The 19,630-nt window shown below is 42.8% G+C and overlaps 1 protein-coding gene across 1 annotated transcript; it reads right to left on the bottom strand.

Annotated features, from left to right (window-relative positions):
- Nucleotides 1–15,071: 15,071 nt before the first annotated feature.
- Nucleotides 15,072–18,681, bottom strand: LOC120065135 (mRNA turnover protein 4 homolog). The gene is made up of 8 exons (XM_039015894.1): nt 18,583–18,681; nt 18,275–18,333; nt 18,053–18,156; nt 17,832–17,913; nt 17,643–17,710; nt 17,341–17,492; nt 17,027–17,103; nt 15,072–16,927 (listed from the first exon to the last, which is right to left on the bottom strand). Exons 1-8 carry the CDS (start codon nt 18,608–18,610, stop codon nt 16,775–16,777), a joined length of 723 nt encoding a protein of 240 aa, XP_038871822.1. The 5' UTR covers nt 18,611–18,681; the 3' UTR covers nt 15,072–16,774.
- Between the last annotated feature and the right edge of the window lie 949 nt (nt 18,682–19,630).

Genomic DNA, 19,630 nt, shown 5'->3' with positions numbered 1-19,630 from the left:
GCGATCCATCCACATTTTAAAGGTAAACAGTTGGTTCACCTTTTCCATTGCCGTTTGTTAGCCTACATCTGATGTCAAATTCTCGTAGACAATATTTAATTAATAAACATAATACATACAGCCTACCTATCATGTCCATTGCAGAATAAATTGCTCACATTTTCTGGCCATGATGAGTTCGTATTCCCGAAGTAGCCATAAAACAAATTACCATGTAGATCTCTAATTTCCTTGGGACTATTAGAAAGGCAAATTTCACGTTTTTGGTCTATGCATCCGAAACGGAGCGCGGTTTATAGCATACAGTCGAATTTAACAGGAACAGTCAGTTGATATTTTGCATTGAAGAGTGTAGGCTACAACTGTAAGTAGGCCTAATGAAGTAAAAAAAATAATCTGAGTATACAATGTTTCAGAATGCAGCATATTTAGGTTTGGGGAAAAGTTTTGCAATTGTGTGTCACGTTCCTGACCTGTTTTCTGTTGTTTTGTATGTGTTTAGTTGGTCAGGACGTGAGCTGGGTGGGAATTCTATGTTGTGTGTCTAGTTTGTCTGTTTCTATGTCAGCCTAGTGTGGGTTCTCAATCAGAGACAGATGGTAGTCGTTGTCTCTGATTGAGACTCATATATAGGAGGCTTGTTTTGTGTTGGGATTTTGTGGGTGTTTGTTTCCTGTCTCTGTGTTTGTTCTGCACCAGATAGGACTGTCTCGGTTTTCACGGTTTGTTATTTTGTTTGTTGTTTGTAGTGTTCACTTGTTATTATATTAAACATGTTGAGCACTGGCTACGCTGCATTTTGGTCCTCTCCTTCACCCCTGGAAGAAAACCTTTACAGAAACACCCACCAAACCCGGACCAAGCAGCGTAGCAACGGGGAGCAGCAGCGGCCCAGTACACAGGACTACTGGACACAGGAGGAATGGTCTTAGGAGATCATGGACGGAAAAGGACCCTGGGGAAGGGTTGGAGAGAATCGCCGCTCTCGGGAGAAGGAGGCAGCCACAGCCCAGGAGCGGTGGATTGAGGAGGCAGCACGTAAGAGAGGCTGGAAGCCCGAGAGGCTCACCCAAAAATTTCTTGGGGGGGGGGGGCTAAAGGGGAGTGTGGCGAAGCCGGGTTGGTTACCTGAGCCAACTCCCCGGGCTTACCGTGGAGTGAGAGGGCGTCGTACTGGTCAGACACCGTGTTATGCGATAAAGCGCACGGTGTCCCCAGTACGCGTGCTTAGCCCAGTGCGGGCTATTCCACCTTGCCGCACTGGGAGGGCTAGGTTGGGCATCGAGCCGGATGTCATGAAGCCGGCCCAACGTATCTGGCCTCCAGTACGTCTCCTCGGGCCGGCGTACATGGCACCAGCCTTACAGGTGGTGTCCCCGGTTCGCCTGCATAGCCCAGTGCGGGTTGTTCCACCTCGCCGCACTGGCAGGGCTACGGGGACCATTCAACCTGGTAAGGTTGGAGAGGCTCGGTGCTCAAGAGCGCGTGTCCTCCTTCACGGTCCGGTAGATCCGGCGCCACGCATCAGGCCTATAGTGCGTCTCAGCCGGCCAGAGTCTGCCGTCTGCCCAGCGGTGCCTGAACTGCCCGTCTGCCCAGCGGCGCCTGAACCGCCCGTCTGCCCAGCGGCGCCTGAACCGCCCGTCTGCCCAACGCCGTCTGAACCGTCCGTCTGCCCAGCGCCGTCTGAGCCATCCGTCTGCCCAGCGCCGTCTGAGCCATCCGTCTGCCCAGCGCCGTCTGAGCCATCCGTCTGCCCAGCGCCGTCTGAGCCATCCGTCTGCCCAGCGCCGTCTGAGCCATCCGTCTGCCCAGCGCCGTCTGAGCCATCCGTCTGCCCAGCGCCGTCTGAGCCATCCGTCTGCCCAGCGCCGTCTGAGCCATCCGTCTGCCCAGCGCCGTCTGAGCCATCCGTCTGCCCAGCGCCGTCTGAGCCATCCGTCTGCCCAGCGCCGTCTGAGCCATCCGTCTTCCACGAGCCATTAGAGCCGCCCGTCTGTCCCGAGCCATTAGAGCCGTCCGTCAGTCAGGAGCCGCCAGAGACGCCAGCCAGTCAGGAGCCGCCAGAGACGCCAGCCAGTCAGGAGCCGCCAGAGACGCCAGCCAGTCAGGAGCCGCCAGAGACGCCAGCCAGTCAGGAGCCGCCAGAGACGCCAGCCAGTCAGGAGCCGCCAGAGACGCCAGCCAGTCAGGAGCCGCCAGAGACGCCAGCCAGTCAGGAGCCGCCAGAGACGCCAGCCAGTCAGGAGCCGCCAGAGACGCCAGCCAGTCAGGAGCCGCCAGAGACGCCAGCCAGTCAGGAGCCGCCAGAGACGCCAGCCAGTCAGGAGCCGCCAGAGACGCCAGCCAGTCAGGAGCCGCCAGAGACGCCAGCCAGTCAGGAGCCGCCAGAGACGCCAGCCAGTCAGGAGCCGCCAGAGACGCCAGCCAGTCAGGAGCCGCCAGAGACGCCAGCCAGTCAGGAGCTGCCAGAGACGCCAGCCAGTCAGGAGCTGCCAGAGACGCCAGCCAGTCAGGAGCTGCCCTACAGTCATGAGCTGCCCTCCAGTCATGAGCTGCCCTCCAGTCATGAGCTGCCCTTCAGTCATGAGCTGCCCTTCAGTCATGAGCTGCCCTTCAGTCATGAGCTGCCCTCCAGTCATGAGCTGCCCTCCAGTCATGAGCTGCCCTCCAGTCATGAGCTGCCCTCCAGTCATGAGCTGCCCTCCAGTCATGAGCTGCCCTCCAGTCATGAGCTGCCCTCCAGTCATGAGCTGCCCTTCAGTCATGAGCTGCCCTCCAGTCATGAGCTGCCCTCCAGTCATGAGCTGCCCTCCAGTCATGAGCTGCCCTCCAGTCATGAGCTGCCCTCCAGTCATGAGCTGCCACTCAGTCCGGAGCTGCCACTAGTCCGGAGTTGTCCCTCTGTCCTGAGCTACCTCTCTGTCCTGGGCTACCTCTCTGTCCTGGGCTACCTCTCTGTCCTGAGCTACCTCTTTGTCCTGAACTACCTCTCTGTCCTGAGTTGTCTCCTCTATTGTAGAGGGGAGTTGGTGAAGGTTCCTGGACCATGGTCGGGGGCGAGGGTCGCCACTCAAGGGACGCTAAGGAGGTGGACAAAGACAATGGTGGAGTGGTGCCCTCGTCCACCGCCGGAGCCGCCACCGCGGACAGATGCCCACCCAGACCCTCCCCTTGAGTTTTAGGGGTGCGCCCGGAGTTCGCACCTTGAGGGGGGGGTCCTGTCACATTCCTGACCTGTTTTCTGTTGTTTTGTATGTGTTTAGTTGGTCAGGACGTGAGCTGGGTGGGAATTCTATGTTGTGTGTCTAGTTTGTCTGTTTCTATGTCAGCCTAGTGTGGGTTCTCAATCAGAGACAGATGGTAGTCGTTGTCTCTGATTGAGACTCATATATAGGAGGCTTGTTTTGTGTTGGGATTTTGTGGGTGTTTGTTTCCTGTCTCTGTGTTTGTTCTGCACCAGATAGGACTGTCTCGGTTTTCACGGTTTGTTATTTTGTTTGTTGTTTGTAGTGTTCACTTGTTATTATATTAAACATGTTGAGCACTGGCTACGCTGCATTTTGGTCCTCTCCTTCACCCCTGGAAGAAAACCTTTACATTGTGTTTGTCTTTCAGAAACGGTCAGATACAGCAAATGTCACTGCAAAATCAAACTTTCTGCAAACACCTCCAAAGAAGCTAATCAAGTTTCCCATTATATTTAGATGCTGTCTTGGCATAATTCCAATACTTCCAAACTATATAGCATCCTTTCTGGTTCATTGTCACCATAGCAGGTGAATGATGGGCATTTTTCAGGAGGAGCTATAATGCTCGTTCAACCGCGCACAATTTTACAACAGGTCTGATTTATAACGGGAAACATGCGTATGTATGGCATGCGCCAAGTTAATAAAACTCTATGTTTTTGTGAGTGTGAAGTCTTTTCAGAAATGGAGCATGCAGATATTGCGTGTACAATTAACGTAAACGTTATAAATGAGGCCCCTGTTCTTGGTAGAGTTAATGATGTCATTGACCTTAAGGTCCCCAGGACCAGTGGAAGGAAAACACCCCATAACATCAATGATACACCACCGACATTTTACAGTATTGAGAGGTTATTTTCTGCATATGCATCCTTCTTTCAAGGCCAAACCCACAACTGGTGGCCAAAGAGTCTATTTTCGTCTAATCTGACCGTTTTTACCCATTGCCTGATTTATGAAAGTCAACCACCATTTAGCTCTTTTCATTTGTGAGTTATTTGCCTTTCCCAATGGTGATGGATGAAAAATGTATTTTACATTTGTACATTTTAATATATCAGTAAAACAGAAAGCCATAGAAGACCACAATACAGTTCCTTTAACTTAAACAAGTATAATGTTAATGCATATGTTATTTTGTTTGATATTATTTATAAGAATCTTTAGGGGTGCCAATCATTTTGACACCAATCTTGTTGAGATTTTGTATTTACTTGTCAAACATTCTTTACCTGAACAATTGTATTAGTATAAAATCTTATAATTGTATTTTTTTTGTATACAATATAGGTCGGAATTTGTATATAATCTATTTTATACTGTTTTTTTAGCAAATATTTATCAAGGGTGCCAATCATTTTGGAGGTGACTAATTACCACTGCAATGGATAGAATGGGTAGCATAGCCTACAATAGCAGCAATAGTTATATATCATTTGAAGATATTGTCCTGATATAATTAGCATTTTTTAAATAGCCTACCAAGTTACATTAGGAACACCTTCCTATTGAGTTGCACCCCCTTTTGCACCCAGAACAACCTCGATTTGTTGTGGAATGGACTCTACAAGGTGTCGAAAGCATATTGACTCCAATGCTTCCCACAGTTGTGTCAAATTGGCTGGATGTCCTTTGGGTGGTGGACCATTCTTGATAAACACAGGAAACTTTTGAGCATTAAAAACCCAGCAGTCCTGCAGTTCTTGACACACTCAAACTGGTGCGCCTGGCACCTACTACCATACCCCGTTCAAAGACACTTCAATCCTTTGTCTTGCCCATTCACCCTCTAAATGGCACACACACACAATCAATGTCTAAATTGTCTTAACGCTTAAAAATCCATCTTTAAACCTGTCTTCTCCCTTTCAGCCATTCTATACTGATTGAAGTTCATTTAACAGGTGACATCAAATTCTATAATGACACTTTTTATCATTTGGAACGTTTTTAAAATGTCAACAGAAGCCATAACTACATCAAGGGTATTGTTGGCTTCAGTTGACATTTAAAAAAAAATCAAAATCATAAAAAAAGTGTCATTATGGAATTTGATCAATATCAGGGGTTGCCATCATGTTACAGATTCTGAAACAGAATCATTTATTGATAAAATTGTATAATGACGCTTTATGATTTGAAACATTTTAAAAATGTCAACAGAACCATATATAACTACATCAGGGGTATTCAACCGGGGATCCGTGGTTCCCAAGGGGTCCACTGAGGTACTGCAGGGGGTCCGCAGAAATATAAAAATTAAAAGTCGATTACATACCTACAGTAGAAAAAAGGAAAACATCTTCTTACTAATGATGGCAACTTTATTTGCCAACTCCTAATATTGAGCAAATTGCACTCATTGGAACCAATTACACTCACTGAAGTACCTGGCATATGCTTTGGAAAAACACCTGGGAATAGGGTGCCAGTGTGGCAACTGTTGCTGGCTGATGGTAAGCTTTCTTGACTTGGACATACATTTTTGCCAACACATGGCTAACCTTTGTTTAACCAGCTAAACAGCTGCTCTTAGCAAAAATGTGTTTCGAGTTACCTTTTTAGCTAAAAAGCTACGTTTGAGTTTACACTTCCTCTTCCAATTATAATGTGGGGGACGTCAAAATAATGAAAAACTATACCTACCAAATCCCATTAAAAAATGTTGATTACTTCTCCTTACCAATATCATTCACCTGATAAAACAAGTGAAATTATTATTTTTTGCTAATATATGATGGGGGTCCCTGGGTCGCTGGTTTACCTGGGAGGGGGTCCCTGGGAAAGAAAGGGTTAGCCTGAATAGTGTACTGCATAGGCTAAGTCCAGGCACCGCACCGGAGAGAGTATTTTTTTCTCTCTTCATATATACCAAAATGACCATTACTAGTTGAATGTAGACACAAATGACAATATGTGTATTACACATTTTATGAAATATTGTTAAAAAAAATATGCAAATGAAGCAATGTACATGTGCCTATACCGCCAACCCACTGTTCTGCACGTTTCTTTTCTACCATGTCAACTTCATAAAAAACAAATGGCAAAACAAGCTCTGTGAGCCCTTTAAAAAAAAAAAAAAGATATATGATTGACCGAAAAGTGTTATTTGACACTTGGCATCATACTCTGTAATGGAATAAATCATGCAATTTCCTACATACATGGTTAAATAAAGTCTGCACACCAAAATATTAGTGGTAATTAGGAACATGGTTTAATTTTTAAATGACAACATGGGATAGCAGAAATGTGTGGGATTATACCTCGTCTTGATACAGTTACATTTGCCATTAATCTGATTCATTTTACCATGACTGGAGGTACAGCTGACTATCTTCAATGTGTCCATGTCTAACTTGAACTGGCTGTGACAATGCTCTCTTAATAATAGTTACTGTCTTGTTAGTACCCGGCTTCTGTTAACAAGAAAGTGACCCAAGGGAACAGAGTATTCCACATAGGCTTTGACTCCGCCAGCATGCTGAAGTCCCCACATTGACATAAATATTAGAAGACTGATTTATTTATTAAACTGTGTAGTCCATTCAGATGACAGGTTGATGAGCCAGAGGTGTTTTCCTAATAAAGGGGAAGCTGTAACACTTATAGTTATAGACCTCCTTAATACATGATTTATGAACAGTTCATACATTCATTATTAGTTTATAAATGCTACACTTACATTTGAGTCATTTAGCAGACACTCTTATCCAGAGCGATTTACAGTAGAGAATGCATACATTATCATACTGGTCCCCCGTGGAAATGGAACCCACAACCCTACCCTAGCATTGCAAGCGCCATGCTCTACCAACTGAGCTACACAGGACCACATGTTAAACAGTAACATATTGGTTGAAATTGGTGCTTGTCTTTAAGCTGCACAGAATACACATAGCATGTAGCCTGTGTTACTGTTATTTAGGCTATTGGTATTAAGATCAATGCAAGGCATTGATGAAGTTTCTGAATGAAGAGTGGAATCTGTTGTAGTTTGCTGACATCATCTGGTTGAAATGAGAACTACACAAGAGAAGGCATTCAAATTGTTGACAGGACTCCTAACCTGTAAATCATTGTCGGACAGAAGCAACTGAACTCTGCAGTCTACAATTCAATTTCAATTTAAGTCTTTATTGGCATGGGAAACATGTGTTTACATTGCCAAAGCAAGTGAAATCGATAATAAACAAAAGTGAAAAACAGTAAAAATTGACCAGTAAACATTACACTTATAAAAGTTCCTGTCACGTTCGTCGTAAAGATGAGAGTTCCACATAATTTTAGTCAACTGAAACTCACCTAACAAAACATCCAAACGAAACGTGAAACTACATGTGTGCACTCAGGCAACTCAATGTAGACAAGATTCCACAACACAAACGAGGAAAATGGCTACCTAAATATGATCCCCAATCAGAGGCAACGATAAACAGCTGTCTCTGATTGGGAACCATATCAGGACAACATAAACATACAAAAAAAACCTAGACATACCAAAACCCCTAGACATACAAAAACCCTAGACATACAAAAACTAGCGTACCCACCCTAGTCACACCCTGACCTAACCAAAATATATAGAAAAACAGAGATATCTAAGGTCAGGACATGACAGTTCCAAAATAAAAAATACATTTCAGATGTCATATTATGACTATATACAGTGTTGTAATGATGTACAAATAGCTAAAGTACAAAAGGGAAAATAAATAAACAAATACAGGTTGTATTTACAATGGTGTTTGTTCTTCACTAGTTGCCCTTTTCTTGTGGCAATAGGTCACACACATCTTGCTGCTGTGATTGCACACTGTGGCATTTCACGCAATAGATATGGGAGTTTATCAAAATTGGATTTGTTTTTGAATTCATTGTGGGTCTGTGTAATCTGAGGGAAATATGTGTCTCTAATATGGTCATACACTTGGCAGGAGGTTAGGAAGTGCATTTCAGTTTCCACCTCATTTTGTGGGCAGTGTGCACATAGCCTGTCTTCTCTTGAGAGCCAGGTCTGCCTTCGTTGGCCTTTATCAATAGCAAGGCTATGCTCACTGAGTCTGTACATAGTCAAAGCTTTCCTTAAGTTTGGGTCAGTCACAGTGGTCAGGTATTCTGCCACGGTGTACTCTCTGTTTAGGGCCAAATAGCATTCTAGTTTTCTCCGTTTTTTTGTTAATTCTTTCTAATGTGTCATGTAATTATCTTTTTGTTTTCTCATGATTTGGTTGGGTCTAATTGTGTTGCTGTCCTGGGGCTCTGTGGGGTCTGTTTGTGAACAGAGTCACAGGAGCAGCTTGCTTAGGGGACTCTTCTCCAGGTTAATTTCTCTGTAGGTGATGGCTTTGTCATGGAAGGTTTGGGAATCGCTTCCTTTTAGGTGGTTGTAGAATTTAACGGCTCTTTTCTGGATTTTGATCATTAGGGGGTATCGGCCTAATTCTGCTCTGCATGCATTATTTGGTGTTTTATGTTGTACACAGAGGATATTTTTGCAGAGTTCTGCGTGCAGTCTCAATTTGGTGTTTGTTCCATTTTGTGAATTCTTGGTTGATGAGCGGACCCCAGACCTCACAACCATCAAGGGCAATGGGTTCTATAACTGATTCAAGTATTTTTTAGCAAGATCTTAGTTGGTATGTCGAATTTTATGTTCCTTTTGATGGCATAAAAGGCCCTTCTTGCCTTGTCTCAGATCATTCACAGCTTTGTGGAAGTTACCTGTGGTGCTGATGTTTAGGCCGAGGTATGGATAGTTTGTGTGCTCTAGGGCAACGGTGTCTAGATGGAATTTGTATTCGTGGTCCTGGCAACTGGACCTTTTTTGGAACAACATTATTTTTGTCTTACTGAGATTGACTGTCAGAACCCAGGTCTGACAGAATCTGTGCAGAAGATCTAGGGGCTGCTGTAGGCCCTCCTTGGTTGGGGAGAGAAGTACCAGATCATCAGCAAACAGCAGACATTTGATTTCAGATTCTAGCAGGGTGCTGCAGACTGTTCTAGTGCCCTTGCCAATTTGTTGATATATATGTTGAAGAGGGTGGGACTTAAGCTGCATCCCTGTCTCATCACCTGGTCCGGTGAAAAGAAATGTGTGTATTTTTTGCCAATTTTAACCGCACACTTGTTTGTGTATATGGATTCTATAATGTTGTATGTTTTTCCCCCAGCACCACTTTTCATAAATTTCTTTAGCAGGCCCTCATGCCAAATTGAGTCAAAAGCTTTTTTGAAATCAACAAAACACGACAAGACTTTGCCATTGTTTTGGTTTGTTTGTTTGTCAATTAGGGTGTGTAGGGTAAATACGTGGTCTGTCGCACGGTAATTTGGTAAAAAGCCAATTTGACATTTGCTCAGTACATTGTTTTTGCTGAGGAAATGTACGAGTCTGCTGTTAATGGTAATGCAGAGGATTTTCCCAAGCTTGCTGCTGACGCATATCCCACGGTTGTTATTGGGGTCAAATTTGTCTCCACTTTTGTGGATTGGGGTGATCAGTCCTTGGTTGCAAATATTGGGGAATATGACAGAGCTGAGGATGATGTTAAAGAGTTTAAGTATAGCCAATTGGAATTTGTAGTCTGTATATTTTATCATTTCATTTAGGATACCATCAACCCCACAGGCCTTTTTGGGTTGGAGGGTTTGTATTTTGTTCACTCAATGTAATAGGAGAATCCAGCGGGTTCTGGTAGTCTTTAATAGTTGATTCTAGGATTTGTATTTGATCATGTATATGTTTTTGCTGTTTGTTCTTTGTTATAGGTTCAACAAGATTGGAGAAGTGATGTATCCATACATCTCAGTTTTGGATAGATAACTATTTGTGTTGTTGTTTGTTTCGTTTTCTAATTTTCCCAGAAGTGGTTCGATTCTATGGATTCTTCAATTACATAGAGCTGATTTCTGACGTTCTGTTCCTTCTTTTTCCGTAGTGTATTTCTGTATTGTTTCAGTGATTCACCATAGTGAAGGTGTAGGCTCAGGTTTTATGGGTCTCTATGTTTTTGGTTGGATATGTTTCTCAATTTCTTTATTATGTTTTTGCGTTCTTCATCAAACCATTGTTGTTCATTTTCTTCGGTTGTCCGCTTGACATTTTTAGATTCGATAGGGAAGCTGGGAGGTCAAATATATTGTTTAGGTTTTCTACTGCCAAGTTTACACCTTCACTATTACAGTGAAACTTTTTGTCCAGGAAATTGTCTAGAAGGGATTGAATTTGTTGTTGCCTAATTCTTTTTTGGTAGATTAGCCACACTACTTTCCTTCCATCTATAGCATTTCTTAATATTATCCAGTTTCTTTGGCTTTGATGCCTCATGATTGAGCATAGCTCTGTTCAAGTAGACTGTGATTTTGCTGTGATATGATAGGGGTGACAGTGGACTGACTGTGAACGCTCTAACAGACTCTGGGTTGAGATCAGTGATAAAGTAGTCTACAGTACTACTGCTAAGAGATGAGCTATAGGTGTACCTACCATAGGAGTCCCCTCGAAGCCTACCACTGACTATGTACATACCCAGCGTCCGACTGAGCTGCAGGAGTTGTGACCCGTTTTTGTTGTCATAGTTGTGTTTAGGGGGGCATATGGGGGAGAGAATGCTGTCACCTCCAGGTAGGTGTTTGCCCCCCTGTGTGCTGAGGGTGTCAGGTTCTTGTCCAGTTCTGGCATTTAGGTCACCACAGACTAGTACATGTCCCTGGGCCTGGAAATTGTTGCTCTCCCCCTCTAGGATGGAGAAGCTGTCATCTTTAAAGTATGGGGATTCTATTGGGGGGATATAGGTAGCACACAAGGCCATTTTTCTCTGTTGAGATCATTTCCTTATTAATTTCTAGCTAGATGTAAAATGTTCATGTTTTACCTAATTTAATAGAGTGGGTCAGGTCTGCTCTATACCAAATTAGCATACCCCCTGAATCTCACACTTGGTAGTTTGGTGGATGGGACTACCAGCTCTTTGTAACCTAGAGAGCAACCAGTGGGTCCGTCTCCTTAATACCATGTTTCTTGTAGGATGACAATGTCTGTATTTCCAATTTCTTTTTATTTCTTTTCTTTCACCTTTATTTAACCAGGTAGGCCAGTTGAGAACAAGTTCTCATTTACAACTGCGACCTGGCCAAGATAAAACAAAACAGTGCGACAAAAACAACAACACAGAGTTACACATGGAATAAAGTCTGGGTTCTTCCTCAGACCTTGTATATTCCAGGATGAGATTGTAAAAGCTTTGAGTTCCATAGTGTCTAGTGTTGTTTTATGTGGTTTAGGCCCAGACCATTACAGTAGGAGTGAGTAGAACATTGATTTCACCAGATCCAGGCTTTGATTCATTTTGTCTCAGCCCTAGTCTTTTGCCCTGCTTGGAAGTTGTAGAACAAACTAGGCTACAGTGCATTACATTGAATAGTCCAATCATGAGCCCTGGCCTGCCCTGCCTTTTTAGTTTTCCAAAGTTATTTTTAATTCATCCAAATAAATGATATTTCGGCAAGCTCGGGCGACTGTTCATTCTCTGAGAGAGAGAGAGAGAGCGCAAAGATGACAAGGACGGAGGTCAACTTTGTTAGCTTGCTACTACTATAGCACATTTTGTTAGCCCATGATTATGTTATTGAGATTCAAGTAACTTACATTTCAACATGTTGACTCAAAAGCTGCACTGACAGATAGCTTGTTTAATGTTAACTAACTAACGTTAGGCCGGGACTACTAGTCTAGCTACCTAGTGCTGCTAACATTAGCTACCTAGTACAGAGATTTGACATTAATTGATTAGCTATCTAGACACTGAATCCAACTGCTGGAACTCCGTTCACCACCCGACAATTATCTCAAAATAAACAATTACTGTCTAACCATGGGGCAGAAGACAGCCTGTTGTGATTCTGGATGGCCAGATTGCTAGCAAGAATGACAAACTGTCATGTGAGGAATCATAAGTTGCTCATTTCAGGATGTTTCATCATGTTATTGATACCATGTTTTGTTTTGAGGTGCTTGGACATTTCATGTCAATGCAAATATGGCTCAAATTCGCTAACTAGCTAACCAACAACTGTAACGATGTATTTGAGACAACAAGTGGTCATTGTGCAAATGTATTTGTTTGCAATAAGCATTGGAGATGAAATATAGCTTACATGTTGTCAACTATCTCTAAGCCTACCTCATGTTTTGCCCCGTGGTTGCACGCATGTTGATTTTGTTGCTAAAGCAACAGAGAGAGAACACAGGTATTGTGGTTAGTGAAGGGTAAGACAGTTGAATGTTAAATCAGGCTTAAGATTGAGTGAACTGCTAATATCATTAAGGAACAGTAATGATCCCAGATTTTACCTTTCGCTCAATTCAGGTAAACATTATTTGCCTATTGTTCATATTGCATGTGTGTTCGTGCGCATATTGCTTCTGTGTGTATTTGTCTGTTCAGAATACTTCATATTACTACAGCACTGATACTATGACATCTCTGTAATAAGATAAGAGATCTAGGGAGGCAGAACTTCAGACAGCAAGGAAGAGAGGGGAGAGAGAGAGAGGAGCAGACAAGACAGACAGAGAACACAGGAGAATATAGAGGGGAGGCACACACAAGACAAACATGTCATATTCCTCTCAAGCCAGAGGAAGTAGTTATTGCTAAACATTACCTCTCAAAAAAGAAAGATGCCACTTCTGACATGTCCTGTGTGTATAAAGTGTTAGACCCTAATTGGTTTCCATCATTGAAGGCAATCGTACAGGCCACGCTGACCATCCCAGTTAGCAGCTGTGAGAGATCTTTCAGTGCATTAAGACGTCTACATACCTGGCTTAGGAGCCCAATGACCCAAGAAAGAATGCATCATGATATACATACTAACATGCTTGGGAAAGAGTGAAGTCAGACAGGTTTTCACCTACAGTTTCATTTAGTTTAATTTCTGGGGAGAATGGCCCTAGCCCTCACCCTCCGATCCAACAGATCCCAGACGTGCTCAATGGGATTGAGATCCGGGCTCTTCGCTGGCCATGGCAGAATACTGACATTCCTGTCTTGCTGGAAATCACGCACAGAACAAGCAGTATGGCTGGTGGCATTGTCATGCTGGAGGGTCATGTCAGGATGAGCCTGCAGGAAGGTTACCACATGAGGCAGGAAGGGTACCACATGAGGGAGGGGGATGTCTTCCCTGTAACGCACAGCATTGAGATTGCAGGCAATGACAACAAGCTCAGTCCGATGATGCTGTGACACACCGCCCCAGACCATGATGGACCCTCCACCTCCAAATCGACCCCGCTCCAGAGTACAGGCCTCGGTGTAACACTCATTCCTTCGACGATAAATGCGAATCCGACCATCACCCCTGGTAAGACAAAACCGTGACTTGTCAGTGAAGAGCATTTTTTTGCCAGGCCTGTCTGGTCCAGCGACGGTGGGTTTGTTGCCGGTGATGTCTGGTGAGGACCTGCCTTACAACAGGCCTACAAGCCCTCAGTCCAGCCACTCTCAGCCTATTGCGGACAGTCTGAGCACTGATCGAGGGATTGTGCGTTCCTGGTGTAACTCGGGTAGCTGTTGTTGCCATTCTGTAGCTGTCCCGGCTGTGTGATGTTCGGATGTACCGATCCTGTGCAGGTGTTGTTACACGTGGTCTGCTACTGCGAGGACAATCAGCTGTCCATCTGGTCTTCCTGTAGCACTGTCTTAGGCGTCTCACAGTACGGACATTACAATTTATTGCCCTGGCCACATCTGCAGTCCTCATGCCTCCTTGCAGCATGCCTAAGGCACATTCACGCAGATGAGCAGGGACCCTGGGCATCTTTCTTTTTGTGTTTTTCAGAATCAGTAGAAAGGCCTCTTTAGTGTCCTAAGTTTTCATATCTGTGACCTTAATTGCCTACCGTCTGCAAGCTGTTAGTGTCTTAATGACCGTTCCACAGGTGCATGTTCATTTATTGTTAATGGTTCATTGAACAAGCATGGGAAACAGTGTTTAAACACTTTACAATGAAGATCTGTGTTAATTCGTAAAAATCCAAATATCTTTGAAAGACAGGGTCCGGAAAAAGGGACGTTTTTGCTGAGTTTAGTTATGCACTTTAGATTTTTACTTGCTAATAGATTTTTTATAAATATTATCAACACCATAATCCATGGGTTTACTGACCACAATCCATTGAATTAATATTATGAAGTGTTGACTACTTGGCATAAGGAGAGCACAGCGCATGGAAGAAAACCCTATGTTGCATATTTCACTGCTATGTTTCTGCAATATGTTCACTACTAGAGTGCGGTGCGCTTCATTTCAGTTGCGCAGGGATCCCCAGATTGCATTGGAAAATAAAAGAACAGCTCTGCTCCTGAACAGTATAGATCACTTTTGTTCCCGGCTCTGAACCTGTTCGTTGATAAATGTTGTTTTCCGGTTTTCTGTTCTGTTCCCTGAACCGGTTCTAAAACCTGCTGATATTTGAGTAAGAAAGAAATTGTGGTGACCATATAAACTATTAAAATATTGCAATATTATTCTAATTATGCTTTTCTTAACTGCATTGTTGGTTAAGAGCTTGTAAGTAAGCACTTCACTCTAAGGTCTACAACTGTTGTATTCGGCGCATGTGACAAATAACGTTTGATAATGCCCTTTGGGCATGGTCTTTTTTTCTATGTTGGTTTTCAGGGGAAATACAAGGAGCTTGGCTTACCAAACTATACAGCATCAGAAGTCGCTGAAATCGTTACCATTTGCAAACAACTGAATACTTCCCACTGTTTATCAGGTAACACACACAGGAAGCCTGCATCTGTCACTCACCACATTGCCTTCATTCAAATTACAGAACAATGTTATAACATTTTTAAACTATTACAATACATTAAACAGTAATAATAGGATAAACATTGTTATTCACAATGAAAACATTATTTGTCGAGATTACCTTTACACTAGATACAAAAAAAACATTACCTTCGGATGATTCATGTGTTCTATGTCAGGTACTGGAAGGAATGCCACTTCCAGGATATAGAGCTTGTTCAGAAGGCCCTGGAGACAGTGTATGGCTCAGACAAGCAGACTATGACATATGCTGCTTTACACTGGATGTACCACCACTCCCACCTCAAGGTAACAAGCCACATGCAACAAGAACAGGGACAACCCACTATCAGCTAGTCACTTTGATTTTAAAGCTACAATATGTACCTTTCTGGGCAACGCAACCAAATTCACATAGAAATGTAAGCTATAGATCTGTCATTCCCATTGAAAGCAAGTCTAAGCAGTAAATCTGTTTTATGTGCACCATTTCTATGCTTCCCATTAAGTTTTGTTTTTTCGTGTTTTACTTTCGGTTTTGTACACCAGCTTCAAACACAATATGTTTGGTTACGGAAAATATATTTCACAGCGGTTTAGATGGTACAATGATTCTCTACACAATGACTGCTTGTTTTGTCACAAACTGAAATTAGGTGAACCATTAGAATTTCAGCTAACAGTAAATGGCGGAAGGATTTCTACATATTCCACCTTTATGGCATTTTTAAAAATAAATGTAATAGGATGAACATGACAATTGCCACTCAATGTCAGCAGTACTATCTACAATTATCACCATAAATGTTTAGTTAGTGTGACATATGTAGTGCTAATGGTTGGGTCCTCTTGCACCTGGGTTTTGTCGCCACTGTTCCAGAGGGATTTGGGATACAGTGTCACCATTGGAATGTCCAGCATCGAGCAGCTGCAGCAGAACCCATTTGCCTCTGAGGGCCCTCTAGATGTGCGGGTGGTGGAGGCCTTCAAACAGGTCTGGGACCTGGTAGCCCCAATTACTTCGGCTAGATGTCTCAACAACCCATGGTCATCCGATTGACTATATCGACATTATCCACAAACCATTGCCATTTTTTCTTGATTTGCCTTATAACAATTGGCTAATTGTACAGCGAGATTTTTGCAAGTATTCATTGATGCAAGTATTCATTAAAACAAACTAGGAAAGGCACAGATGACTTTGATCTTGTATATTCTAATGGTGAGCAATTCATGTAAATTCAATGAATTAGGGAAAAACATTTTCTGGAGGCTGGGTCTAATAAACTGGAGAACAATGGGAGTATTTTATCTTCACTGATCTGCCATGGCCGGTGCGTTTGTAAGGATCACAATGTGGCTAACAATTTTACATTGCTGTCCCTAACTTAAAGCTATACTGTGCATAAACAATTCCCACTAAACATTTTTTTGTGGGATGTTTTATAAGACACAACCAAGCAAACTGTTTTAGTTTGTACTGTTGTATTTGAGTGGACGACAAAAGATGTATAAAGCACAAAATGTATGTCCACAAGATTCAATGGGTAACATACCAGTGAATTTGTGCCTCAGAAATCTAGCATTTCATAGGCAAAAGGAAACACTTGAAGGTTGAGGCATTAAAACATACAGGTCACACAGTATTAAAATCCTAAGGTCTGAGAAGTCCATTGGTCTATCCAGATTCATTTCCCATCCCCTTCTTCCTCCTCTGTGTCATTATCCTGCATGGCCTCTTCCTCTTCTTCCTCAGCCAGCTTCTCAAAGTCGCTCGTTTCAGAGTTCCACATGCACTTGATCTGCACTCTGAATTCTGCCATCTCAATCCCAAAGAGTTTCTATATGGGGAAAATAATGGAACCATCTAGCAACTGTGGACTTGCAGAATGTCTCATAGGCCAATCGGGTGTAGACTGGGGGAAAGGTTTAGAACTCACCAGAATACGGGCCTGTTCAGGGGTTAGTGTGTCTCCCTCTTTGCACACGTCATGGTCTTTCAGTAGTGTCACCACTCCTACAACAAAACAATGGGGTATAAGCCAACAATTGCAACATTTAATCCTTCCCCTTTGGAAGTAATCCAACGTAAACTTGACTAGATATCGAAGAGCTTCAGTTGTTAGATCATAGTTTGAAGTCTGTAGCAGAAGCAGAAAAAGTCCATTAAAAAAAGGGTCACTAGAGAGGTTACAGCCATCCTTTCATTACAGACTTATGAAAGGTTTCTCCGAACATCAGAGACAGGTCTCACCTTTCTTGAGTGCTGTGGGGAGTCCCAACTGTCTCAGCTGTGGCTCCATGGAGTGAGGGAACTGTTCCAGGGGTCCTTCATCAAGTGTTATGGCCATCCCTGCCTTGTTTCCCGCTCGTGCAAAATCCATCTCTTTGAACTGGCTGAAATACCTGAAAAACATTTATCAAGAGAAAAACAACTTATATGAAACTACCATGGAGGGCAAGGAATCAGCCAAAGCACCGGATGAACAAAAAAATATATACTACATTTAATGATGGTACATCTTTAATGGAAATGCAAGACATAGGTTTACTTACTCTCGTACCTCTTCCTTGGTTTTATTTGTGAATAACACACCCACTTCTCCCCTCAGAAACCGGCTGACCTACAAAATAAGCAGAGACCAACATTAATTAAACTCCTTGAAAAGTGTCTTTGTGCAAACCAAATGTACAAGACCTTACCTCATGAGTCTACATTACTTAATCATAACAAATATAGCATACCTTGTGCAAATTGTCTTTGTACTCGCTTGTTGGTCCTTTACCTATAGCGATCATCATTACTTTGTTTTTGCCAAAAAAGAATCTGAAGAAGAAAAACATCACCTCATTGTCAAACCAGCTGCACCTACCTATACGCATAACACGTCATGGGTGTCTGACAATTAGATTTGTCTGAGTAATGAGAACCAGGCTGCATAGACCTGTGTTGTGTGTGTTCCTACCGACTGTGTTTCCAGGCTGTCCTGATGTCTTTCAGTTTGTTGTTCCTCATGTTTGCCACAGAGAAGATGAACAGATGTTTGTAAATGTCCACACATTTCCGCAACTATAAAGACATGGACATACAGATACAGACCATTAGTCAAGCGTTTATTAGCTGGATACCGATGTCAGACAGAAAACTTAGCTAGCTAGGATTGATGGCTATCAGTATACGTAGTTACCTCTTCTATTAAGTTCTGTTTAGTTTCCAGACCCTTCTTGGCTGTTTTTGTTAGTGAAACTGAAGAGATGAAAAAGGCAAACAATCAGGTTTGATGCATACAGGACAACAAAGTATTTTCAGCATTAGCCATCATAATAAACATAATTAGCTAGTTAGCTAACGTTAGCTTCGTAGCTAGCTGGCTCCTCTTTCACCTCTTGATGCAAAACATACCCTGGAAATGCTATATTCGTTAACTGTTACATGAAGCAATACACTAGACTATATATACCCTTAATTTACTGGACGAATGACATAAAAACATACCTTTCTTGTCTCTCTTTGACTTCGGCATGGTTCTCACGTTGTGTAGACCTATGGAGGAAAAGGACCCCACGTGTTTCTGTCTGTTGAATATAGCGGTCCAAAATATGCCTACAAAAAATGTATTGTTGCATTTCCGGAGCTCATTTTCTGCTACATAATTGACTTTAAATAAAATATTGACTTTGATAATATAAATACATGATTTAATAATCTGGATTAACAATGTAAAATAAATGTGCTTTATGGACATGGTCTCTTTTCCCCCAGTAGATGGAACCCTGCAAACATGAGAGGGCGCACCTTATAATAAGTGCTGTAACAAGCACATAGCGATCATGATAAAGCCATTAAAAGTTATTATGGTGTGACAGAAATAATGATTTCTTTCTTTATTCTGTTGTTTTTTATTGAATCTAAATATTGTACCTCTTTCGCTCCATAAAGCACATATTGCGCTGCAATGACTAAAAAAATGGACAGGTTGGAGAGGGGAGCAGTCTCACTTGAATGAGGTGTCTGTGGTATGCACTTGCAAGTAAAGGGTGTTTCTCTCTCTAAAATATGATTAAATGTAGGCTAATTAATCAATGCTTTAAACAGACATTAAACAGACAGTGGCTGTTTCCTGCTGTGCTTGTGGAATAATTATCTGTAACAGATGAGTTTATGGACAACATCATATTTATCTTATGCTCTGCACCGAGCCATGTATTCTGTCAAGGGAGCCACCTAGCAGCTAGATCTGGGGATCTGGTTTGAGGCGTTGCATGGATCAGCAGACACAGCAGCTGCAGTAGTGCATTTATTGAGCATTATTCAGCAGGGGGTGGGGTGGGTGCTTGACTTGTCAAATCTGGGTCACAGTGGTATGTTACATCATATCACCCATTTCCCATCCTCATTCCATCTCTCTTTCCTTCCCATCCGCTAGGCTATGTAAATATAGCCTATGATCATGTAGTGATGAAGTTATGAATTACTGTGGTGATTTATACAAGGCTTAAAATGATGAATCTCCATCACCCATGGTTGTATCTGTGAACCTGAA

Source organism: Salvelinus namaycush, chromosome 20 (assembly GCF_016432855.1).
Source record: "Salvelinus namaycush isolate Seneca chromosome 20, SaNama_1.0, whole genome shotgun sequence".
NCBI lineage: Eukaryota > Metazoa > Chordata > Actinopteri > Salmoniformes > Salmonidae > Salvelinus > Salvelinus namaycush.
This window is presented reverse-complemented; position numbering and strand designations above follow the sequence as displayed.